Below are 20,576 nucleotides of genomic sequence, written 5' to 3'. Positions count from 1 at the left end.
CACTTTTACTCAGTGATTGAAGTAGTTAGCCCCTTGCTGGAAATGCAGAATTACTGCAGACTAAATCTGGACAGCATTGCTTGAACCAATGCCAAGGTGCCTCATTTCTGTGACTAACTAATACCAAATGAATAATTTCTTTAAAAAACCTCCAACTTGGACTTTCAGAGACTTGCAAAAATAATAATTACATTTGCCTTTTATACACAACAAACATTCTGATCTACAGCGCCCATTCAAAGGAAGAAGCTTTGAGTACAACTGCTGGCAATTATTTTGAATAATTTCTTTTATATTTTCAAGCACAGATATTTTGCTGTTTGAGATCAACACTTATCTCCTCCTCTCAAGGACCTTTTTTATGCTTGCCTACTTTGATGCTGATGTCCAGTAAGAGGCTTTCAGAACACGAGGCAAGCACTGTTTTTAGCATGTGCGCTCTTCTAATGAAACTAATAAAACACCATGCATGACAGAGCAAGAAATTAACTTTGTGAGAGCCAGGAGGATACAGGTTTAATTTCTCTTGATTCAGCAAAACAACAATAATCCTGTATAATAACATGCCACAGTCTTGAAGAAGAGAAAGTTCAGCATTGATCTTCAGTCTGCCCCTGTAATACCAGATCGCTTTGCTATCACACGTTGATTATCTGTCATCCAAAGACAAAGCACCCTGAATTCATCGGGGAAGAACAAACCAGAAAAAAGCGATTTCTCTTCTAGGAGTCCATTCTCTTACGCTGTAGCTGGAAGATGATTTAACCAGCATTTTCTTCGTGCCACACAACTGATGCGGAGCAGGCACGCTGAACTCTGCTTCTTCTTCACCCAGGTTCTGTGGTCCATCGCGGTTAGGGCTCCAAAGGGAGCAGATTTTCATTTCAGCCAGATCCACTTGTCACCAACATCAGCATTGTAGCCTTGCCTAAATTTGCGACCAGGAAGCTAGAGAAAGCAGAAAGTTCAGTCAGAAACATTTCTCTTTCCAATCTTCACAGAAATTTTTAGATTCTTTGTAAAGTGCCTCGTGGCATCTGCAGAAGTGCAACATGAAATGCGCTTTTAGAACACAGTAATTAGAACTTAAAGAAAAATCAGTCCCTTTGGAAAAAGTTGACCTGTGCAGCTGAAGGGGGGGGACACCCACAAAAAACCACTACGCCATAAAATATATAAAACCTAGTCAATAAACTCTACAGCACAACAGCATATTACACCTGGATTCATCTAACTTCTTCCCTACACACCCTTGTTCCCAGTTTTAGTAGGAAGACCTCTCTCACTGTAGCATGTAGTAGAATTGAATCAGTCAGTAGAATCTCATGCCAAAATAGGCACACATTATTAAATATACGAAATATTTCATGCATGAAATACTGAGTTAATTACTATATTAAATTAAACCATTCAAATGAAATTGCATATTTAGCCTTCAAGAGCTGAACTTAACTTCATTAAAGCAAAAGCAGTATCTGCCTGTCTTCATAAGCAAAGCCAGAAACCACTACTCACTAGAAAAAATGAAGTTTCTTGACCCCCCCCATCCAAATTTCACCAGTACCCTGGGACCTAAGCAACAGCCTTCACTTGCTGCCTCTGAACCTCGCTTACCTTTTCAGGCTGCAACTCTTCTCCACAGGCCCTTAACGTGGCTGGCACAGCCCCCGCTTTGGCAGCTCAGACACACAGGTGAGCCTGACTGACCTTTCTGTACCATGGTTCCCAAACCAGGGCTCGAGGAGCCACGGTGCTGCCACGCAACGTCACCTCTCCGTACAGTCTGCTGCAACTCACTGTTCACGAGACAGCAGAGGGCTGGGGACTGCAGCAGGAAGCTTTTCCTTCTGGCAGCATCTCAAGAGCTTGTAACCTGTACAACCAGCCCAAGAGGATCACACGAGGAGCAGGTCAAGCCTAGTGAACCAAGAAATGCATTGCAGAGGGACAGGCTAGATGGACTGGAGCACTGGGAGTAGGGCACATCGGATGTACAAGGAAAGCTGGAGGGGTCTGCACCCTCACCAGGGAGGGAAAGCCAACGATCACTTGAGATGAGAGCAAATGCAAGTGGATAGCAGTAGCCTAAACAGAGCCTTGACATTTGGGAGTTCAAGGAATTGTGTCCTGGCCTGGAGACAACGATCTGTTACCTCCAAGTCTGTGAAAGGACATGGGACCTGAAGCACACAACCCCTTTTGCGGCAGTCCATCTAGCCAGCTGAACAGACGACCCACAGCAACCAAAGCCTTCCACAAGAGTTCAGGAGGAAGAGGGCACTGGGGGACGGAAAGCCAAGCCTGGCCCGCTCAGCCTGCTGCTGGCTGCAGCCACATTGCAAATGACCTCAGGTAGCGTTACAGACAAAAAATTCAGCAGCCAAGCTGTTCCACCTTCAGCTTTAGAGATTTGGGAAAAGAGACTGTTTAAGTAGCAGCCATTTTAAGGGATTACAAAGACAGCACAGAGGACTAGAAGAGAAAGTCTGCCAGCATGGTTAAAATAGCAAACTCCCCTCACAGAGCGTACGTGCTCTCCCTGCAGGCAAGGAAAGTGCTCCTTCAGGCAAGGGAGGCTGCATCGGGTCAGCAAAAGCACATTTATGTGACAGAAGACTCAACACAAGCGTGCCAAAAACGCTGTCATCAAAATCATCTCCCAACAACTTGCTTTGCAAAAGCAACATAAATTTTTAGCGCCGTTTCAGCCTGAATAAACATAAACCAGGTTCTGTACCCACTAGATAACTAAGCCACAGGAACAAAGCCTGCCAGCAACGGGATCAGTGCATAAAGTATCTACTTTGGTAATTCCTCTTGAACTGAGGGATCCTAAGGAGGAAAAAGATGCAGATACACTTCAACCTCTGTGCCTCAGGTGTTAAAGCAGTCCCCTTTGGAAAGTCCTGACCATGATCTGAAATGTCAGAGATGGTTAGACTACTTTTGGAGCTAAGACCTATCTCTAGAACCTCCCTTTCCTCCATCCAGGAATGAAAGAGAGAACACAGTATCCATCTTTGAGATACTAGAACCCAGAAGCAAACCACTACAAAAAAGCAAATTAGTTTTGTGAGAAAGTCTGAAGCAAGCAAAGATGCTATAATAAAACTCTTCCTTTAAAAATAAGCTGTCCCCTGGCAGCCTTTACAAATAATTAAGCATAGATCATCTGCTCATCTCCACGCAAACACTGGTTTCACACAGGACCCCTGAATCAGAATCCTAGAATCTTTTAGGTTGGAAAAGACATTTGAGATCATCAAGTCCAACCATTAACCCAGGACTGCCAAGTCCACCACTAAACCACATCCTTAAGCACTGCACTTATCCTGATGATTTTTCCTTTCGAAAAGCTCTAAGAGTATCCTGTTTGAGATAGCTGCCTCTGCAGGGAGAAGCAAGACCCATTCTTGATGGTATATATACTCAGGCGACAAACCCAGCTATTTAATCCAGGATGAAGCCTGTTGTTTTGAAGGAGGGGAAGTGTGTGTTTGGGGGGTTTATTTGAAGGTCGGAAAACAAGACACATCTTTCCCTAAAACAGCAAGCTAACAGAAGACTTCTACCTCTTTCATGTAACATTACCCACCCTGCCTTGTCACAAGCCATTACAAGCCATTTGTGATCAGTTTTTCATTTAAAGTTGTCTTTAATGTCTTGTCTAAATATCAGAAGAAAGCATGCAGTCCTGTTAAGAGTTACTCCTGCTGAGCAAAGAGGAGATGAGAGATGAAAATAAATGATTACTATCTCTGCCCCACAAATTTACAGTGGTAAGCTAGGGAGGACATCAGACCTGCTGTGACCAGCCTGTATCTATTAATTCTAGCACAAAAACAGCTCTCCCTCAACCTCTCCAGGCAGCACATAATTGGCCCTTTGATACTTCAAGAGATTCCCAGATAACTAGGATTATTAAAGCAACAGGAGCTCTCTGGGAAAATACAGGAGTTTACAGTTTTGTTTCTGGGTACATCTGCCCTCTTTAAAAGATACAATATCAATCCCAACAGAATTCAAATTCATTGTCCAAAACAAATTCCCCATGTGCCTTTGGTTAAAGACATGCAATACATCAAAGCAAATTTTATAATAAGTATTCATCCATACTCCATCGTTCACAGTGGGCCTTGGCAAAGGCAGTTGAGTTTTGGGATATGTTACAGCCAAGCTTTCAAAATAGCAAAAAAAAAAAAAAAAACCACACCACCAAAAAATGGGAAGAGGAAGGCACAGTAGACAAATCCCGTATTACCTAGTGAGCAGAATTATGTGAATTTATTTTCTGTGCACTATCTGTGCCAGGTACAAGTAACATAGACAGCTTCCTAGGAACACGCTCTTCAAAGCTCACGTTTTACAGCTGTGACCATAGTAAAAAAGCTGCACAACTGGGAACAAGGCAGGTCTGTCCCAGAGGGGAAGAAGCTGGTGATCTTTTACCACTTATTGAGCATTTGGAAAAATACTGAACAGAAGTCACCCCTGTTCTTGTGCTCTTCTGCCTCCCCTCCAGCTCTTCGCATGCCTACCTCCTGCCAGAACAAGCATTTGCTCAATGTCATGATAAGCCCGGATTAAAACAGCCAAATGAAAAGTGTTACAGCGATGCTGCACGGTGTGGCTGAGTGGACTGAAAAGCATGATGCCAGCAAGAAGAGGTCCTGCAGCACCCATCCTCTCATCTCTCTGCTGCACAGTCGAAGCCAGCTCTGCAGCTTTGCTGGATCATTCCACAAGCTCCATCAACCCCCTTGCCCAGTGAGAAGCTGCTATTCACTCCTCCTGGCTGGGTTAGTTTTTGGTGACTCTGCAAGCTCAGTCAGCCAAATACATACCAGACCACTGCAAGGAAGACTGGTGGGAGCACCAGGGAAGATCTGGGGACACAGGGCAAGTGGTAGGGTGTGCTGCTTTTGGTAACAACAAATGGTTAAGCTGGTGCTCCAAACTGCACCCAGCCGAAGCTCCCAGCCTGTTCTGCCCACACCTGCTTAGGCAGCACAAGGGCAGGGATGGGAACAAGCGGCCAGCTCTGGGGCTGTTGGTTTTGCAGCCAGAAGAGGCAGCCTGCCCAGCCTAGAGAAGAGATGATGGGAAGGAGATAGGACAAAGCTCTGCAGAACTTGCCAGTAGCCGAGAGAACACAGAGGGGGCCTGAATATTCACTGTCTCTTCCAGGACAGGATACAGGTGCCATCAAATGAAGGCAATGGCTTGAAGGACTTCTTGCTCAGTGCTCCTGCTGACAAAGTTTAGAGGGCTCGATGGGAAACCAGGCAAGTACTTGGAAGAGACTTGCACTTTCCATGAGACTTGTGCATTACAAGTCTCCCAGTCCGAACTATAATGGAAATCAGCAAGGCCACATCATTTGCAAGTGGCTGGCACATTCACAGGAACAGTCCGCATGTTACCTTCAAATCACACTTAAGACCAAAAGAAAGGTATGACAATGATCACACTAAAAACAATCATAGTGCATCCCATTATGCATGATTAACTATTAACAACACATTTCCACAGGCAAGTAAAAGAAGTAGCATACAGAGTCAAATAAATTCCTTCAAACCCTCTTAGGTCCTTCACTGACATCAGCCCAAGGAGACCTGCGGAGCCGCCAACAGGCTTGTCCAGCACCAAGTGGCAGGGAAAGCAGTTGGCTATCACACCAAAGCTGAACCATCTTTCCCAGAAAAAGTAAGAACAGCTATGCTCTTATCACAGCAGCCATCTAGACACACATTTTGCAACACAAGAATTCAGTCTCTGCCCTCAAGAGCTTACAAGAGAAGAAGCACTTAATGAGGACACTGGGCCAGAGGCACCACTAAACAAACCCAACAGCTCACACACATCCCTGTGGCAGGAGGTAAGCACGAGCTCCTGCAAGGTCACTGCCAAGTTACAGATTTTTCCACTCCATGGAAATGGATGACATGGAGAATCAGGTCTTGGGTCTGCTGCATTACACTGTGCAGAACTTAAAAGTTGGCAGCAAGGATTACCTCGAGAAGTATGAGATAAAAATCCACCACACCGAGCATGAAACTAATGAAGTGAGCTGTACCCAAAGGTAGAGCCCAGCTCAAAGGAATGAAACTGCTCAACTTTAAAAGAACATTAGTAAAAAGATGAAAACAAGATCATCTCATCAGTTAAATTAAGAACTCTGCCACAGAAGTGTCTGTCAAAACTATAAACATGATGAAAAGCCCTATAAAGTGGTATAGGCTGCAGAGTAGCAACAAACAGCTTCAGCCAGCTGTTTGCTATATGCTGCAGCTGCATTTCATAGCTCCTCAAAACCATTTCAAACCAGACATGTACAGGTAGAGCTCTGAAAAGTTTTAACAATCTGAAAAGGTCTACAACCATCAGTTTAGAGCCTGCCTTCCAACATTATAGAAGCAAAAAGAATTACCGCGTTTTCCTTCTATTCCTGCTCTGCCTTCTACTAATGGCTGGGCTTCACAGCAAAACAGATCTATAAATAGCATGTTTTGAGCAGCGCTGATCAAAGAGCACTTAAAAACAGAGTCATTACTCTGCATGCACGGGCTCATTCATCAATATCCAAACCTTTTCGTTCAGTGGCTGTTTATAACAAGCATAATAATAGCACCTTCCATCACTGCTGTTAGCAAAGACTACTGCTTCTTCCAGTAGAAATCCTGACTTCCAGAAGTTTATTACCAGTGTTTGTTGTTGGCACACAGCTAAAATCAAGATCTAGGAATATGTAACTTCGTGCATTGGCTGTGCTCTGGAAGGGTTTGGTTCCTATATTTTAGGGCAATCTATAAAAAAGTGGGGTGTGGGTGTTTGTAATACCCCACAAACACACATTCAGGGTATGTATGGTTTGGTTTCCAAAGGACTGACATAGATAAATGTTTGTGTACAGCTTGAGTCCCGCCATTCTTTACTCAAAAGTCTTAATGATGTTAACATTCATTATAGTCCAAGTAACAAGAGTACTCAAGCACTTTACTGAATTGAGGTTAAAACAATTCCAATTTGCAGAAAACGTTCAATGAACATTGTCCTAACCTTCATTCATTCATTCAAAGACAAACAATAGAAAACTTTTGGAAAGAGAAGCGTCCATATAGAGGACACAGCACATTTCTTTAAAGCTCAGTGTTTTTTATTTCAAACAACTTAAGTGAGCTTAAGTAGGAATCTGATTTGTAGAAATGAATTTGTGACTTACAATTTGAACAACTACAAACACCATAAACAATCTAACACATATCTCTAGCCTTGCTTTTGCAGGACAGCCAAGAATAAGCAAGCAATAGGGTACAGCTAAGTATTTTATTGCAGCTTTTTTCCCCACAGTGCCTACTTGCCCTACTGCTACAGTGGCAGAATAGTACCTACTTTGGTTTTCCTCAGCAAATACATTACAAATACCAGTTATCCACTATACAGTGCAAACCTACTACAGGAAAAAGCCAAGTAGCTACAGCTAAGCCAGATAAAGCGTTACACTAACTGTAGGCTGGCTTTTCTAACTGGACAGGTAACATGTAAAAAAAAGCCTCTTACAACAGCTTTTCTTATGTTATACTACTCAAGGTAGCAGCAGGTCTTAGTAATGCCAGTTCTATATTAAAAAAGACCAAAAGCACTTCGCAGCATAAAAATACTTCAGGAAACAAGGAAGATCGTACACCAACACAAGCCCAACTCAAACCTGTACCACCACACCAGCACAGTTAAACACCTCAAACCAACACTATTTCACAGTTTAAGACCCATGGAGATGTCCCCCCTAACAAGCTGTAGGAAAGCAGGGAGAGTGAGAAATAAATACAAGCATTCTTCCTTATGGATTTAATAAAACCTTTTCCTGATGTATCCGGATGTAAAACATGATTTTTAATATCAAGGCATCACAATGAAACTGTCCTCCGAATGTTGGATGTTGTTTTTGTTTTTGTTTTTTTTAATTAAAGTTTCCTAGAAGATGCAGAATAGTGGAGTGGGAGTAGTCCACCTGCAACTTTTCTCCACTTTGTTTAATCTCTAACAAAAGATCTTTCTTCCAAACTATTTTCCTTGGTTGGTTTGGGTTTGTTTTTTTTTTTTACTTAATAGAGGTTTACCCTGGGGATCACATTCCTACATGGGTACAGTATCAAGAGGCATTTGAGAAAGGATGTGCTGCCATATAAAGTGTTTTCTTTCATAGGGCTCAGTGGCAGAACATCAAGTTTGAAATGGATTATTATAATGCCAGCGAGATTTTACTGTCTTTTTGATTTACATAGGTACCCAGTGTCTGGGATGGCAAGGTCTATGATCTAAAACAAAACAGACACAACTACCAAGACCAAGATTTGAAATAGTCCCAAGGTTTCTCATGTTCCTTCCCCTCCGTATCTGGGACAAATATCCCTTCCCACAATATTTGTCAAGAGGAGTAGGGTATAGAAGCTATGAGTTTCTAAAGAAGAAAAAGGGCTGCTTTCACAGTCTCTCTGTGGATTGGTGAGTGTGGAAGAGGAGTGGGAAGGTAGGAAGAGAAGATTACATGCCTATGCTCATCCCTTTCTAGGTACCCTTCAGGAACAACTTCATCATTTGTAGGTTTTAGGATCCTCTGGTCTTAGCAATATTTAGCCAGGCAACATCCTGCTATTTTAAAAAGAGCTTAAAATATTTCTGCAGAGATAAAATAGAAAACAACTTTAAATTAAGCCTAATTTATTGTGTGTCTGTTTCCATTCCTTCCTGTATTCAAGAGTAGACAGGGCTGGGCATTACAGCTGTCAAACACCTCCACTAAAATAAGAATTAGGAAGGAAGACCTTGATCCTAAAAAAATGAAAACTTCATCAAGCGAAGAAAAAGTGGCAGGAGAGAGAAAACAGAAGATTGTATCAAAGACAGCCGCTATGGTAACAATCACAAACACAGGGAGAACAAAGATATCCTAACCTCCCTGTCTCTGCAAAGGCAAGAGTACTGTGGAAGACAATTCATGGCTTAGATAAGGTTTATTGCAGCAGTTGTACTTCATATGTACGCATGGGTAACATCCTCTGTCCATACAAGTACAAAGGGTTTGGGGTTGGTTTGGGGGGGGGGTGGGGGGTGTAGGAGGTTTTTTTCCAGGTTTTGGGGTTTTTTTAGAAGCCTGTAGTTGCTCTTGTAACTGAAAATCTGCAGCCAAAGGCCAAGATGTTGAGGACCCTGCCACACAGTATCACATCAAGCCTGAGCGCATCATTTTGGCACAATCTGTCTCTGGTTTTGATCCAGACTCTGGGCTCCTGAAAGCTCAAGTATTTCTTTTGTAGGTCAGGGAATTTTAAGTGGGACATTTTTAAGAGATTTTAAATGGGAGAAGGCTCCGTGGAGACCTTACAGCAGCCTTCCAGAGCTGGAGAGGGACTTACTACAAGGGCATATAGTATAAGGGGGAATGGCTTTAAACTGAAAGGAGGTAAATTTACATTAGATGTAAAGAAGAAATGCTTCCCTATGAGGGTGGTGAGGCACTGGAACAGGTTGCCCAGAGAGGTGGTAGGTGCCCCACCTCTGGAGGCGTTCAAGGTCAGGTTGGATGGGGCTGGGAGCAACCTGCTCTAGGGGAAGGTGTCCCTGCCCATGGCAGGGGAGGTGGATCTAGATGGTCTTTAAGGTCTCTTCCAAACCAAACCATTCTATGATTCTATGATCTGTGTGTAGAGCCAGGAGTGCTCTGCACTCTCAGAGGAGATGCAAAAACTCCCATTTTCCAGCAGCCATCTTCAGCCCCTTGCAATCCCAGCTGCCAAGAAGCGTCAGGGCTGCAGTTCACATCCAACTTGGGCCACATCATACCTGCAAAAAGTCTTCCCTTTCATGTTCTTCCTTTTGGGCTAGTTATGATCTTCACATCATAAACACATGCACTTACGATACTCTCATTTTTGCGTTGTGAGGCCGAGAGTCGACTAATGTTGCTCACCTTCCCATGGCTCAAAAGCTCACTGCATTACAGCCATTTCCCTGCAACTACCTATATAACTGGAGGCACAGCACACTTGAGGATTTCCCTTCCTAAGGTTGCATCCTTATGAATAAGAGGGTAATAAAAAAGCCTGGGGAAGTGTTGCCTCTTCTCCACTCCGTGCTATGCAAGACTGCAGGGGACTGCCAGCCACACACTCCCAGGTCCTGGGGTTGAACGGAGGAGGCTGGGGAGCAGGATACAAAGATGCAGCTGAGCTGATGCAGCTGCTGTGGGAAGGCAGCCATGCCTTACCCAGCCACACGCTGCTGCTACTTCCTTTCCACAGCTCCGGTATTCACCTAACCTCAGCAACCCATGCAGTTTGGCAATCTAGCATAAGACTAGCTATACATCCCTGCTCACTTACGACGCTGAAGGGCCTTGCCAGAGACAGTTATGGGAGCCAGATCGCACCCCGTAGCAATAGCTACTAAGCCTTTGGCTAGCTCAAGCTTTCCTTGCCTCAGGGTCAGCATCCCCATATTCCAAAAGCAGGCTTCCACCACAGGAAAAGGGCAGGAAAACACAGTGAGAGCCTTCTCTTACCCTTTCAGCGTCATATTTATTCACTTACTCGACGAGTTAAATGTTCGGCAGAAACACGAGCTGCTCATTTTGTCCTTGATAAACATGGAGCCACACTGACAAGGATGGACACAGCAGAATCATTACTACTGCCAAATATGCCTCTGCTTTCCTCAGGTGGTGAATATGGCACGTGTGCAAAGTTTTATCTTATCACAGAAAGTGACACTGCACAATTAGATAGTCTGAAGAAAGATAATGAGAATCATCAACAAAAGGAGCCGATGAAGGAAGCTGAAGTGTGCCAGGATCAGCAAATAGCCAGTGCATGGTGGGGAAAAGCAATAAAAGGGTAAAGAAAGGAAGGGAAGCATGTGGCTCACCATTTCAATGCAAGAGTAAAAGGACGTTTCAGACTGAAAGATGACAACTAAAACTGATCTAAGAAAGCCCTACACACAAGCACATGCACTCACTAGAGCGAGAAGTCATATTGGGATAGGAAGAGTCTTTGAAAATAGTTCAAGACTGTGGAATAAATTCTTCAAAGAATTCATCATAATTGTCTGCTTCAAGGGTAAGGTACGCATCCCGACTTCTTTTTCCCTAACTGTGTAAGTTAGGCTAACAAAAGATACAACATTTTGATATGAGATTTGCCTTAGTACAAAAGGAACTTCTAAGTGCATAGGCCTGTCTCCTCTGAAGAAGAACCTGTGTGCCCAAGCATTTGGTCATTGTCTTTAATACACATACCAGCACATATTTAAAGAACTACAGCAAACTATAAGGGGGATAGAATACTCCTCCCACTGCAGACTCACAACCTGCCCACCCCTGGGAAAAGGATGGGGGGGGGGAAAAAAAACCAAACAAATCCTAGGGTGCAAGATGCAAGCCACAGTTTTTAGCCACGTACTAGTAAAAATAGTCCTTTTTTCCTTCATTGTTTCTTAGACTTGTTTTTAAAGACATTGTAGCCAGCCACTGGGCAAACACAGGAGCTGGGTTACATGAACCAGGGTCAGTGGGCTTGCATAAAAGTTTCCTGCTAGGGTTGATGACATGAGAAAGGAAAGTAGTTTCTAGCCATTTTGCTTTCACCTGTTCTAGCAAAGGAATTCTCCACTCCAGAGCCCAAGTGAACACCAGCAAGCACTGGACTCCAGGCTCTAGTACACCTTGTGATAAGCAAGCCCACTAATTTTTTTGTACTTTTAAGCACAAAGTTAGTGGAAATGAAATGCTGATCATTTCCTTATGTTCTGCAGTGAAGGGAGAGGTGGCAAAGACCATTTTAAAGTTCTCCAGTGTTGTTTTCAGAGGTAAAGACGTAGGTGATGACTTGAATATGAATCTTAGACAGCTGCACTTTTATGTATACAGAAAAGAGCATGCACATAAAAGAAGCCTTTTCTCACCACCCCTAGGAGATTCAGCAGGACTTGCCAACAGCATTCGGGAGTGTGAAGTACATAAGTACATTATTTAAGTACACTGATTCCATTAAACAGAACCATTTGTTTTCGTCTTCTCTGCAAACACATCTGCCTAAGTGCTCCAGCTTCACAGGGCGCACATGGAGTTTGGAGCATTACCCATGGGGATTGTGCGCAGTTGGAAGAAAGCAGAGAGATACAGCAGTTGTTAAAAAAAAAAAAAAGGAAGAAAAAAAGAGTAGTCAAGTCTTTACTAGTCTGACAGTTCCTAAAATAATGTTGCCTCACTTAAGAATGAACATGCTTATCTCTGTGATCTACAGAACCTGACTAAAAGGTTACTTTTCCCTTGCCAGAAAAGATCTTTAGAAGTTTATGAATGCCTGAACAGAACAGCTGAACCTTGCCAGATGACTTTATGGTAAGAGAAGGCTGCAGAAAGCCACCTCCTCACATGTAAGCAGTATGCTTACAGAACAAATTTAGAGGATGTACATAAAAAAGCAAGTTTCTAGTATTCAGAGCTGTATGCAGCTACCTCATTATTTTGCAGAAAGGCACACATACTAAAGTCTTGGACTCCAAAGAGTTTCCTCCTCCTCAGTTGCTTCTGACTAATGAATATTTTGAACAAAAACCAGCTTCTGCCTGGAATTTGCGAATCCCCAAAACCCACCATTATTAAGCAGCATGAATTGTGTGCATGCAACTCTGAAAAGCACAGCAGTTAGCTGCCTATTGGTATGATCAAGGATTTATGACTTGTTATAGGATTGCTGAGGAAGAAAATCCCCTACGCAAATCATTGTATTTATGTGGTAAACATCATTACACTAACTTTAAAAGCGTGTATTTCCCACAAGGAAAAGTTAAAGTTCTGTAATTATACCATAATTAAGTCTTTACTTACAAGTCATGTGAGCCTAAAATCTTTATCTGTCTTCAAATGCAAAAGTGGTAGCACAGCTGTAACCATCCCTGCATAGACATGGGCAAGGCAAGGGCTGACGACTCCCTCTCATTAGACCCAGCAACCTCATAGCCAAGATTTGTATGTCTACAAGTTCATCTGCTTTTTCTGCCTGCACTGGCTGGTGTCATGCTGCATTACCTCTGCAAGACAAGGCTTATATTCAAAGAAATCCACACCTTCATTTGCTAAACAAAGTTGGAAGGAAAAACACAGATCTCCAAAGTTTCAAAGAATTCAATTCTTAGAACATAAAACAGTGGGTGGGGTTGGCTTTGTGCTTCCCCTTGCAGCAGCTTACAAGAAGGGGGAAAACTCAACATTTTGCATTGTACACCATCCCTATAGACCACCCCCCACCCCATCCCTGAAGGATTACAAGTGTTTAAGCTTTCAGAAGAGAAGAAAAAAAAAAAGATAAAAAAAAAAAAGAGTAGTTAGTATTGCCTAAATTTAACAGACTGCTTCATGAAATGTACAGCTCCTCCTTATTCCAAAGGACGTTATCACTTTCCACAGTACTTTCCCAATTCAGGGCCTAAAAGCACGCCTGCAGAAGGGAGATTGTATTTTGGCAATATTTTTTTGCACTGACAGTGCTCAGCTTCTGCTGTCAAATGACTAGCATCGAGCAGAGCAATCCAAGAGCACAGCTTTCCTTCCCAGGTATTCATATTCCTGCTCCTGAGCATTCCTTCACTACATCTGCAAGGCAAGTCACAATTTTTCCCTGTAAGCCAGCTATTTGATGAGCCAGGGCATTCACAGTTTCTTGCCAGCACAAAGAGGAATGTGCTGTTGTACAGCTAGAGAGAAAAAGCTTTCAGAAGTATTACCCCTGGTTCTCAGCACGCAGCACCGAGGTCACATCTAGCTGTGTGTCAGGCAGCCTCAGTAATTCCCAGCTCCACTGCAAAGTGACACTTCAGCCAAAAAAACCCTATCATCTTCGGGAAGAAAGGCACTGTCAGTACAGATGGATGTTGCATGCTGGCGACAAGTCATGCAGCAGATCCTTCTGAAATATGTGCTGCACATGCACAGACATCTCTTGGAGTGAAGGACTCCAAAAATCCTTAGTCTGAGCTTGAAGTGTTGGACATAAAAATGTGATAGCAAGAAGCACAAAATTCTGACAGCAACTTCTCAGGTGGACCAGGGAGCTTTCAAACCCATTAGACAACCTCAAGGAGTACAGACATGCTTTCTACTGCTTTAATCTTTAGCACCTTTTTACAAGCTGGAAAGACCATCTCAAATGAGGCAGAATAGCATGAACCCAGGAGCCTCCCCACTACTTAGCTGAGGAGGAATAAATTATGTTGAATATCCACAGGGACATCTGAACTGACTATTCCAGAAGAAAACATTGGTAGTTCAGTTTCCAAACAAGTCCGCAACCTGTATCTTACATTTTAATTTCAGTAAGAGACTGTATACTAACAGGAACAGAAAAATGATAGTGTTTTGACTATGCAAATCATGATTCACAACAATTTATATAGATCTTCCTTCGTCTTCAGTAATTGCTTGGGGAAAAAAAAGCCACAAACGCAGCGGCAGAGAAGATTTCAACCCAACCTGAAAATGTATCATCACCTGCAACTTCAGTTCATCCAATCAATATTAGTTGTCATCAGTTCCAGAATTTCTCTAATAAGAATTTCCAGTACCTGGGCCCTAGAAAAACACCACATGGTGTGAGAGGACCCCATGCCAGCTAAATAACAATACGCAATAGGGCAAAGTGCTAAGTCAATTGGAAGCCGTTGTCTCCAGAACCAGAAAGGCAAGCAGCTAATTAAAACATTGTGTGGGAGCCTGCATGAGGTGTAAGAGAGCGCTGGGCCACAACAGGCTTTGGATGTGTGCCTACGTACAGAAACACACTATTTAAAGCAACAACAGTTTTGAGAAGCAATGTAACATTCATATCTCCTCAGCCTACTCTAGAAAAAAACACCCCCTCCCTCAGCATTTTATAAGCGGTCTCCTTTACAGAAGTCACCACGGGTTTCCAATTTTCTTGTTTGACTCAAAGGATGATTGTAGATTTCAGAGGTCAGAGACTAATCGGGGCAGGAGAAACAAAAACAAATGAAAACCACTTATCCTTTAGTCCTCATCTAAAGATCAAAAAAGAAAATCAGCTTACGAAACAAACCATTTGCTTCATGATTCCTCTTGTGGGGAAGCTAGACTTCAAAAAAACAGGTGGGGATCTGCGCAAAATCCAGAACTTATTCTTAGAAGTGTGTATCCCTGTACATGAGGTTGACACCCAGGCTGTGCACAGGACAGTTATGAACGTGCTTACACCTTGGCAGGGTGGTTGCCCGGCTATCATATCACTGCTCCCCTTCCAGTATTACTTACCGATCGATACTCATAATAGATTTTATCATATTCGCTGCCTCCAATTGTGACTTCTGGAATGAAGCGAGGGATGGCTACAGGATCCAGCACTCCGCTTTTGTCCTGAACACTGAGGGGAAAGAAAGAAAGAAAAAGAAAGAAAAAGGAGCAGTTAGTCTGCATCCTGCGCCAATGGCAACAGCATCAATTCTGAGATTGGCCAAATATTAAAGAACTACTTTTCTGTTAAATAATACTTCCACAGGTTTAGGCTATTTTCTGGTTTCAATGAATACCTGTTCCTTTCCCTCACTCCTCGCACCCTTGCCTCCAGTTTGCTCCTGCTCCAACTTCTCCCTGCTTCTCTATTCCTCTCCCCAGGTTTTTCATCCCTGGAGATGCTCTGTAATTTCTGGGAGCCTTCTCCAAAAGGCACCTCTAGGTTTTTGCTTTCCTATATTATCAAGGTAAAACCAGTGGTTTTATTGAATCCCACACACTATCTTGCTGTATCAACTTCATTTAATTGTCTACTGCTCAATTAATTTTCACAAATGAACCCTCAAAAGGATTAAAGTGAGGTGGTGCTCTTCCCCAAACTCCCATCCTAAATGGACCGACACCAAGGTAATCACAGGGGTTTGGGAGCAGGCAGTGCCTCTAGCATCCTGCCTGGGAGTAACCGGGGGAAGCCTGCTGCAGCAGCTGCAACAACACATATCAGGATCCACCAAAAGTCCATGCTGCACAATGCCAGCACTTTCAAACACCCCAAATGTGAAACGTCTGAGAAACTGCTAGAAAGCCACCTTCTGCATACTGGTATTATACATAGACCCACAGTGCCACCTATACATATTTGGGGAAAAATACATCAATTTGCAGTCAGCAGTGACCAAATTCTAAACTGAACACTTGGAACTCTTCAAATTGTGTTGTTCCCAGTTAACTACATCTCTTTACAAATATTTACATACACATAAAGGATATCCCTGAGCAAAGTTCTTAATTTTTAAGCCATTTTTTTCCCCCCTAAATCACAAACCTTGGGACCTTACCTCACAGCACTGGACAGCTTCAACAAGTAAACTAGTATGCTAACGTATCCTGACACGCACACTGTAAATTAACCTACTACCGACAAATTAGTAAGGAAATACAATAATCTAGAAGAAGCTGAGATGGGAGGAGGCATGGATAGATGTCCTTTCACAAGACCAGAATGAACACCAAAGATGCTTCCTATAAACTACTATATTATCTATCTACACGTACATTAAATGTTTATTGCACATGCTGGAAGCCAGGAAAATGAGCCCTCTTTTGCCTCCTCACCAACACAGCAAAAGCTCTCTTCATGACATGTTAGCACCGGCCCTCCTGTCGGCCACTCCCAGCCTTCCCACTCCAGGATAGCTTGGAATAACCAAGCTGAGATGGAAGAGCTCGCCCAAAACTGATCTGACAATGCAACCAGTTTTATTTCTGAATCCCAGCATACTTCAGGAAGCACACCCTTGCACCTCCAAAGTCTCCTCTCTCAGGTTTCTGCTGCTAATTAACCTTGAACTAAAACAAACAGACCCCAGCAGAAAGCAGCCCTTCAGGTATGGGCTCCTCATCACTTAAATGCCGTCCAGCCTGTAACCACACTAGTACCGATGTTACGAGCTTTAATCTCTATTTCCATTGTGCAGAGAGCAGAGACAAGCAGCGGTCAGGACAGCACGCTAAGAGTTTTGATCTGAACAGGACCACGTGCAGGCAATGTTTAAAGACTTCGCTGAGCTCAGACTTAACAGCACAGGCTGTGAAAGATCCACTCATCTATCAGTGGATAAACACATCTCCGTCCCTTCTTCCCACAGAAATGGGGAGTCTGCTCTCTGCCAAGTAGCAGCAGATGTTCTGGACCTTCCAAGTCTGTAGGAGAAAGCAGATAAAATTTGTCCACGCATATATGAAGTATAACAGAGTCTAGTAGTCAACCAGTCTACAGTTAATCCATTCCTTCATGAATATCAGCCAAGTAGCAATTGTAGAGGACAATTTCTTTTAGTTATATATAATAAATTGTGTTGAGGCACAATTTATTTTAATGACTAAGATGGAAAACCTACTGTTCTTAAAAATTCTTTGCTCTCACAACCACTGCCTCCAAAGAACCCACTGTACAACAAAAAAAATGCAAGCCTAATGCTACCAAAAGATGGCTTCTCCAGGTTCAGCTCTGCTCCGACCTTAAGAAATAACTTTGAATACTAACTAAAAGCACCACCCAAAGACACCTGCCACAACAATGTCTAACCACAAAACCACACTCGCTTGCCAGAACTAATTCACTGCTCAGCAGGAAGCATTTAAAGGCAGCTTTTATGTTTCCTTAGCTTTCTCTCTCCCCAGCACAAAATTATCACTATTTATTACTTTCTGGCTCTTAACCATATTTTCTTGAAGCAGCTCTCATCACACAGTAGCATAGCTTTGCAGAGCATGCTTTACCTACCCATAAGTTTATGTCACATTTCAAACTTAACTGAGAGCATGGAAGTGACCACATGGTCCTAATACTGTAGGAATATCAGATTTTAGCTCACCATTGTTGCAACTGGCCATAATTCTATGAACTAAGGTGTTTCCCATTGCTACACAGGAATCATACTTGTAAGTATACTACACCAATGAGCAGCTCATCTCTTTTCCAAAAGCATCTACTACACACCTACTTCACACACTATGTCCAGCACAACATGCACGAGCACGTACTGAGGAATCAGGACTAACACATTCCTGCCTGTTTTCCAGAGGAGGAAGTCCTGTTTCCCTTACAGGCAGCTTACAGCAAGGATACAGAAATTTTTCAGGGCACCCGCAGAAAACTGATGACACACAAGTAACTGCGCTTTTTGTCCCACCTATGTATAAAACAAAGTCCCAAGACTGCCTACCACAACGAACACTAGAAAGTCTCATGAACGTATTTGCTAAAAGTACAAGGTAAGGTAAAGGAAGTGAGACAGTTTGGAAAAAAAACCCAACTAGTCAACAAAACAAAAAACTCAGTTTGCACAGCCTGAGCCATGATTTCTCAGCAACTGATGTTGGCGTAGTCACAAAAACTTGAAGTGACAATACGCAGCATGAGAAAACCACACTTCCTACCTGAAAGCAGTCACTGGTCTAAACAGGCTTAGAGCCAGCAACACAAAAGCATATCAAGTTAAATTCTGTGTTTATTCATGAAAGTAACTTGAGAAATAGCAGGTGGATCCCACTGAAGAACAGAACATTTTTCTCGCACACCTGGAAACCAGCTTCTTGCCAACCAGTTACTGTGTTTCAGGTTTGAAGGCGAGCCAGTAGGTACATTCAATTCCTCTGCCATTCACACCCATATTACCTCGGCCAGGGCTCCTCAACCCCTGCTGCAGTCAGCTTCCCTGCCTTCCATGGGTAGGGTACAACACATGCAAGTGAGCCAGCGAGCATGTGATAGCTCACAACTTTGCCCCTACTTGTGAGAGCAGAGAAAAGGAGAAACGCTCCTGACTCAAGCCACAGGCACACAGAGCTAGATAAGAGAGATGGTTCCTGCATCCAGCTCTCACCATACTGACCTCCTCCGCTCCTGTGCTCATTCAGCAAGTATTTATGACAGCCACAGACTATGTCCCCCCCATGTCTCTCCTTGCTTGTCATTTTGCCCTTGCCCATTCTCTCCAGGACTTTGTAAAGGCAGGGCAATGATATACAGACCTCCTCCTGCCAAAGCAGCTCAGGCTCCACCGTCTAGTTAGGCAGAACGAGTATGCCATGCCCAAGGAGAACCATGGCCACTCCCTTGGTGAACAACAAACACTCTTCATGAACAGCAAAAAAGAAAAAAAAGCTTTCCAAGAAAAGCACATCTGCAAGAGAAGGTGAGGTGTAACACAGCTCTTCAAATCTATAAAAAGACACTGTAAAAAGAAAGTTACAAAGAACTGTTTCAACTGAAGCAAGAGAGAAGTAAGGTGCTAAAGGAAGCAGGTTTTAATAGTGCCAGAAGTTTTATAATGAATGGTTTATGAGATTTTTGGAGCCTCCATGACAAAAAGTTTCAAAAACAAGTCCACCAAAAACACCTTTTGCAAGCACGCCCAGTCCTGCTATATGAAATCAGACAAGACAGACATTCAGACGTGGATCCTTCCTCCCTTCGCTAAGCTCAATTACACAGCGAAACAGAGCTAAAGGGCCACCCTCCCTCATTCACCCCCATGCCTCCTTGTTGCAACATTTCATTTAACCAAAACAAAATGTACAGAAAGGAAATAGGAGCCAAGCTCTGGGGTTAGCAACAGGTCCAAGAAACTAAAAAAACGTTAAGAGAACTTAGAAAATGACTAGTTACTGCACATACAAGGTCCTTCAGTAACAATCTCAAAATGCACGTCTGATGTCCCACCAAATACAATACCGAAGGATTTACACTACACAGTGTTTGTGGCACACTAATAGTTATTAATGAATAACATCAAATAGATGAGTAGCAAACTATTTCATGGCTAGATTGTTTCCAAATGGAAACAGATCCCCTTTTCATCAAGATAAAGCAAATGCCAATACCTATCTTTTTTTAAATGAAATTAGTGGTGGCTGAAAAAAGCAGAAGTTTGTCCATACAAAATATGTTCTGCTCTAGCAAATTCTGAAGGAACTGTGGAAATATAACAGGTTTAACTGTGGACTTGTCTGATGAAACAAGTCAAATGCAGTAAGCTCCCCCCACCAGCTGGTAAAGTAACACAGGCAATGTTACACAAACTACAGTTCTTCATTCCAAAGTGTGTAGACAGACACACAATTTCACTGGGAAGGGCACAGATTAAAACGTGCTTGAGACAATACAGTGGCAACAGAGGAACTCCTTGAGACATTTCAAAAAGCCAGCAGAATGGTTTGTGTTGGATTCCACACTTGGAAAGGAAGGAAAGTTGTGAAAGGCATCCTCTGCGAGATCCCTCCACCTTACATACAGAAATGTATACCTTTCTAACCTTTTACCAAGACACACCTCAGCCCCACAACCACACTACTCTATTAGGGCAAGGGAGAGAGTACTCAAGGCCAAGGCAGGGAGATAAAAGGTATCATTATGCAACTGATTTTACATGGGTGTGGCTCACTGGGTTGATTAGCTTACTTATTTGCATGACCAAAGTAGTCAGAGGCCCTGCTGGGGTTTGTGCGCATTAGACCCTATACACGTGTAATGAAAAAAAGTTATCCT

General features: G+C 43.0%; 1 protein-coding gene across 1 annotated transcript in view; it reads right to left on the bottom strand.

The window, feature by feature from the left end:
* Window positions 1-485: 485 nt before the first annotated feature.
* Window positions 486-20,576, bottom strand: part of NDUFA10 (NADH:ubiquinone oxidoreductase subunit A10) — a 43,120-nt gene continuing 23,029 nt past the window's right edge. Inside the window, exons 9-10 of the mRNA XM_055717795.1 lie at window positions 15,326-15,434; window positions 486-948 (exon numbers count right to left, since the gene is read on the bottom strand). Coding sequence (XP_055573770.1) covers window positions 880-948; window positions 15,326-15,434 — 178 coding nt within the window. The 3' untranslated portion in view covers window positions 486-879. The remainder of the gene's footprint in view (window positions 949-15,325; window positions 15,435-20,576) is intronic.

The sequence above is a fragment of the Falco cherrug genome, chromosome 8 (assembly GCF_023634085.1).
Source record: "Falco cherrug isolate bFalChe1 chromosome 8, bFalChe1.pri, whole genome shotgun sequence".
NCBI classification, from domain to species: domain Eukaryota; kingdom Metazoa; phylum Chordata; class Aves; order Falconiformes; family Falconidae; genus Falco; species Falco cherrug.
Note: the sequence above shows the minus strand (reverse complement) of the source record. Positions and strands in the feature narration are given on the sequence as shown.